The 6075-nt window shown below is 51.4% G+C and overlaps 1 protein-coding gene across 1 annotated transcript; it reads left to right on the top strand.

The window, feature by feature from the left end:
- Nucleotides 1-4171: 4171 nt before the first annotated feature.
- LOC135269465 (mitogen-activated protein kinase 15-like) lies at nucleotides 4172-6075 on the top strand. The gene is made up of 6 exons (XM_064363493.1): nucleotides 4172-4728; nucleotides 4877-4982; nucleotides 5108-5279; nucleotides 5394-5518; nucleotides 5597-5740; nucleotides 5917-6075. The coding sequence occupies exons 1-6, from the start codon at nucleotides 4463-4465 to the stop codon at nucleotides 6073-6075; spliced, it is 972 nt and encodes a 323-aa protein (XP_064219563.1). The 5' UTR covers nucleotides 4172-4462.

The raw sequence follows: 6075 nt of genomic DNA, 5'->3' as shown, positions 1-6075 counted from the left end.
CAGAGACTGGGAGACACTTTTCCAAGCCAAACACTGCCCAGGCTTGTGAGCAAAAAAACCTTCCCGGAGCTGGAAGAGAGGCTCCCAACAGATTTCCTCCCAGAGCCCCTGTAGAGCACTCACCCTGCCAACACCTTGATTTTGAACTTGCAGCCTGCAAAACTGTGAGATGATAAATTTCTGTTGTTTAAGCCATCCAGTACCGGGACAAGTCCTAAGGTGTATGATAAATTATATTGTTTGCTGAGAACGATGGCAAGGAAAACCTGGCCGCCCCCACCCCCCACCCCCCGCAAGTGCAAAACTGCTTGGGGCACTGTGAAGTAGCAAAACAGTACATATATATATCACACGCCAGTTAAAACAGTTCTTCAAGCACGGGATATGTGACCCTGCCCCCGTGGCTCCCTCGTGGAGAATACTTTCTGGTTTGTCCGTGATCAGTGGTAAGCAGGCACCAGCTGCCCACCTAGAGTCTCTTGGTTCTATGAGAAAACATAGAACACCTGTTTGTTAATAATGATCACCTGTTCAGAGAGAATAAATACGTGGGTCAGACTCTGCCCGAGGCCCTCAGCCTGGAACGCTGTCAACTCCCTGTGGCTCTCAGCTCGGAAGACTGCTGGCCCCGGGATAGTCCCACTTTGCGGTTCTAGCTGGGTGTCTGCTTCTCAATTCCTTCAGCACCGCCTGGGTGGGGGTCTGTACGGCCGAGCTGGTCTCGGTAACCCAGTCGGTGGTACTTTGCTGCAGCAGCCTTAGGAAACTAATACAGGTAAACAGAACAACAAAGATTTTTCTTCTTCTCGTATTGTGTTCGGATTTCCCTCTTCTCATAAAGACACCAGTCATATTGGATTAGGGCCCACCAGAATCTCCAGTGTGATCTCATCTTAACCAATTATATCTGCACAGCCCCATTCCCAGATAAGGTCAGAGCGACAGGTAGTGAGGGTTAGGACTTTAACATATTTCGAGGATCCTAGTCAACTCACGACAGTCCACACTTTAGTTCCTTCAGATTCATGTCCTTCCCACATGTGACGTGCCTTCACCCCATCCCAACATCTCCCAACGTCTTAAGTATTCTAGGGTCAAATTTGAGTCCAAAATCTCATCTACCCTTATTAACTCAAATTCCCAAGTCTCTGTTCTCCTCTGTTTCAGAGGAGTGCTCGGTGAGCATTTGGTGGAGGATACAGAAACCCATGTGGATTCCAGGTGGTGACTTTTGTGCCACTCCAGAAGTCTCGTGCCCATTAGAAAGACGATGCCGACCACCACCCTCTATTCACTTACTAAATGTTTACCACACCCCTACTGGGGCCCCTACAGATGAAAACATAAGCACATGATCAGAATACAATGTAATGCTAGCTTCTTCCATTACAATGGGTGCCAGACAGTTTCACCATCATTTACCTAAAACACCTGGACAAGGCAGGCGTTTGATTTTCAATTTTGTAAAACAGGGCAAAAGTGCTTTTATCGATGTTTTGTTTCTTTTTCCTGAGATCTTACCTCCCTAGACAGAACTAAAGAGTGTTTTTATGTCAAAGGTCTATGCCTCAGACTTTAAAAACGTCTGTAGAATCCGTAATACAGTTATCTGTTTCATTTGTGATAATGGTCATTTGTACTTGCTGTTTTGTTCCTGATCAATCGAACTAGAATTTATAAATTTTATCATTTTTCTCAAAGAACCGATGTTCTATTTCATTGATGTTCTCTATTATTTTCTGTTCTCTGTTTCACTGAGTCCAACTCTGATTTGTATTATTTTTTTCCTTCTTTTTATTCTGGGTTTCATTTGGTCTTATTTTTCTAGTTTGTTATGGTGAAAGCTGAGGTCAATAATTTGCCTTTTTTCTTTTCCTTAAAAAATTGTTGGCTGGGCACAGTGGCTCAGCCTGTAATCCAGCTACTCAGGAGGCTGAGGTGGAAGAATCACTTGAACCTGGGAGGTAGAGGTTGCAGTGAGCCGAGATTGTGCCACTGCACTCCAGCCTGGGCAACAAGAGTGAAACTCTGTCTCAAAAAAAAAATAATAATAATTGTTTTAGGCCGGGTGCAGTGGCTCACGCCTGTAATCCCAGCACTTTGGGAGGCTGAGGCAGGTGGATCACGAGGTCAGGAGTTTGAGACCGTCCTGGCCAACATGGTGAAACCCTGTCTCCACTAAACTACAAAAATTAGCTGGGCATGGTGGCACACCTGTAATCGCAGCTACTCAGGAGGGTGAGGCAGGAGAATCGCTTGAACCCAGGGGGTGGAGGTTGCAGTGAGCTGAGATTGCACCATTGCACTCCAGCCTGGCTGACAGAATGAGGCTCAGTCTAAAAAAATATCATTTTAAAAACAATTCCTCACCCTCCAATTCACCCTTTTAAAATATGCAAGCCGGTGGTAGTATATTCTTAGACAAGTTCAACCACCACTAAAATTAATTTTAGAACATTTTATTTTTATTCCCAAAAGAAACCTATATTCATGACTTCACATTTCTCCTTCCCTCAGCTCCTGGTAACCAATAATCGACTTTCTGTGTGTACAGATGTCTCTGTTGCGGACATTTCATATAAGTGGAAATCATAAATGACCTTTTGTGTGTAGCTTTCTTCTTTGAGCATAAGGTTTTCAAGGTTCATTCATGCTGCGTTAGGACCTCCTTGCTTTGATGGCCGAATAATCATCCATTGTAGGACAGACCCCGCTGTGTTTGTCCATTCACCATTGGATGGGTTGTTTCTCCCTTTCTGCTATTATGAATAATGTTGATGTGAACATTGGCATGTACGTTTTGTGTGGACATATGTTTTCACTTCTTTTGGGTACGTACCTAGAGAGGGAATTGCTGGGTCCACAGCAGCTCCGTGTTTCACCCGTGAAGAACCGCCGGACTGTTTTCCAAAGCAGCGACAGCATCTTACCCTCCCACAGTGCCGTATGAGTTCTTATTTCTGCGTGTGTTCACCCACACGTACCTGCCTCTTTTCCCCCCGACTTTCTGATTCTAGCCATTCAATCGATGCATGTGAAATGACATCTTGTGGTCCTGATTTGCTTTTGCCTGGTGACTAATAATGTCTAGTGTGTCTTCGTGTGCTCGTTGGTCATCTGTATATTTGGAAGAATGTTTGTTCAGATCCTTTGCCTATTTTTAAATTGGGTTGTCTTTTTATTATCGAGTTACCCAAGTTCTTTATATATTCTGGATACAAACCGCTTCTTAGAAATATGATTTGACTGACACAAGAACAGAAAATCAAACACCGCATGTTCTCACTCATAGGCGGGTGTTGAACAATGAGAACACATGGACACAGGGAAGGGAGCATCACACACTGGGGTCTGTTGGGGGGTAATAGGGAGGGACAGCAGGGGGTGGGGAGTTGGGGAGGGATAACATGGGGAGGAATGCCAGATATAGGTGAAGGGGAGGAAGGCAGCAAATCACACTGCCATGTGTGCACCTATGCAACAATCTTGCATGTTCTTCACATGTACCCCAAAACCTAAAATGCAATTAAAAAAAGAAATGTGATTTGAAAATATTCTCTCCCATCCTGTTGGTTGTCTTTTTACTTTTATTTTTGAGACAGGATCTCACTCTTTTCCCAGGCTGGAGTGCAGTGGTGCAATCTTGGCTTACTGCAACCTGTACCTCCCAGGCTCAAACGATCCTTCCACCCCAGCCTCCTGAGTAGCTGGGACTACAGGCATGCACCACCACACCCGGCTACTTTATGTACATATATATATATATATATATATATTTTTTTTTTTTTTTTTTTTTTTTTTTTTTCTTTTGTAGAGGGAGGATTTTGCCATGTTGGCCAGGCTGATCTTGGACTCCTGGTCTTAGGTGATGGAACGGCCTTGGCCTCCCTATGTGCCGGGATTACAGGCATGAGCTACAGCACCCAGCCTACTTTCTTGATAGTGTCCTTTGGAGCATAAATGTTTTGGATTTGCTGAAATCCAATTTATTTGCTCTTCCTTTTGCTGCTCGTGCTTTGGTGTCAAGGCTAAGAAGCCGTTTCCTCCATGAGGTCCTGGAGGCGCAGCCCTCTGCTCTTCTGACAGCTTGATCATTCTAGTGCTTGCCTTTAGTTCTTTGATTGTTTTTGAGGGAACAGAGGCCTGGAGGGGAAGGAGGGAGGGGTATGGTAGCTACTGGCAGACTCAGAGGGGCTGTGGTGGGATAGTGTCCAGAGGGCACTGAGACCCTGAGGACAGAGCTGGAGCCCGCATGTGTGTGTGTGTGTGTGCGCACGTGCGCGCGCGGTAGAGGGGCAGGGGAGTGGGATCCAGCTACACAGACCCTGTATCAACTCTAACAATCTGGGGATGAAACAGGCTTCAAGCCGCAGCTGAAAGGTCCGCGGGAGGGTGTGCAGCCTTCCAGGGGCCTGTGAGGGGAAGGAGGAAAGAGGTGGGGCCTCATGGCAGGGGAGCCTTCATGTGGAGCGGCTGGGCAGCGAGGGGTCCTTTGGGACTCTCACCTCTCAGAAGTAGCCCCAGCCGTGAACATGGATCTGAGGAGGGCTCTTGGGTGGGTCCCTGGAGACAGCACACGGCAGCCCACAGGCCACGGCAGACGCTGGACGCCCTCCTGCCGCCAGACACCTCCCCAGAGGCCTTGGACCTCCTCAGGCGACTCCTGGTGTTCGCCCCGGACAAGCGGTTAAGCGCAACCCAGGCACTGCAGCACCCCTACGTGCAGAGGTGGGAGTGGGAGACAGTCCCCCGTGCGCGGGTGCGGGCCGGAGATAGCCGGCCCGCGAGGGAGAGCCCCCAAGCCTGGGCCCTGCGATGACAGCCTGAGGGGCTGGCTTGACCGAAGCCCGGGCCCCACCTCTCTGGCTCCCTGCAGATTCCACTGCCCCAGCGACGAGTGGGCACGAAGGGCGGATACGCGGCTCCGGGTGCACGAAGGGGTCCAGCTCTCTGCGCCTGAGTACCGCGGCCGTGTCTATCAGGTGCTCCGGCTTGTGACCCCCGTCATCCCTGGTCTACCCGCACCCTGGAGGCCACCTCCTATGTCAGAAACCCCCAAACGCCCCGTGGGCAGGCTGCGACCTCTGAGCACACTCCTGTCCCGCAGATGATCCTGGAGCGCGGAGGCAGCTGCACCTCAAGCGAGAAGGGCCTGGAGGGCGTCACCCCAGGGGCAGAGCCCAGGGCCTCCCCATCCCAGGCACACCTGTGCAAGCCCAGAGCCAACCCTCAGCTGTCTTCAGGGACACCTGTGCGGGGCCACGACCCCCCAGAGCACGGTGTGTGACCTTTGCTGCCGCCCGCGAGGAGCATGGCCCAGGCTTCCTCCAGTGGCTGCCGACTCTGCGCAGCACCCGGCTTCTGACCCTGGGGTTGACCTTCTGATCCTACAGAGTCCCCCCGTGTAGCCGAGAACATTCCCAGGCAGAACTCCGCTCCCCTGCTCCAAGCTGCACCCCTAGGGAGGGAGGAGAGGCCCCCTGGGGCAAAGGCAGAGCCCCCCTTGACACTCTCCCTGGTAAGTTATGGTGGGGTGGGCACAGGAGGGACCCTCTCTCTTTGCCTCTCAGTGACCCTGTAATGTGCCCCTTCCCAGGTGAAGCCAAGCGAGAGGGGAGCAGCGTCCTCCCTGACCTCACAGTCTGCGGCTCAGGTGGCCAACCAGGCCCTGATCCGGGGTGACCGGAACCGGGGTGACCGGAACCGGGGCGATGGGGTGAGCGTGGCCGGTGCACAACAGGTGAGCCCAGCCCCAGTCTGCCTCCTCCCCCATCCTCCTCTTCCCCTTCTTTTCGCTCCCTTCCCCATCCTTCCCACTGCCCCTCCGTTGTCCAGTTCGCATCCCTCGAGGTCCTCAAGGCCTCCCCCGCTGCGCCCCCTCTGACACCTCCCCTTATGTGACTCAACTATATGCAGGTCCATTCCCGGCCCGGCCGGAGGATGTTCCACACCTCTGCCTCGCAGGGGGCTGAGGGGGCTGCCAGGGCTTTGCTTGGAGGCTACTCTCAAGCCTACGGGACTGTCTGCCACTCGGCACTGGGCCACCTGCCCCTGCTAGAGGGGCACCGCGTGTGA

Source organism: Aotus nancymaae, unplaced genomic scaffold, assembly GCF_030222135.1.
Source record: "Aotus nancymaae isolate 86718 unplaced genomic scaffold, 86718_ANA_hifiasm-v0.15.2.pri h1tg000006l, whole genome shotgun sequence".
In the NCBI taxonomy this organism is placed as follows: domain Eukaryota; kingdom Metazoa; phylum Chordata; class Mammalia; order Primates; family Aotidae; genus Aotus; species Aotus nancymaae.
This window is presented reverse-complemented; position numbering and strand designations above follow the sequence as displayed.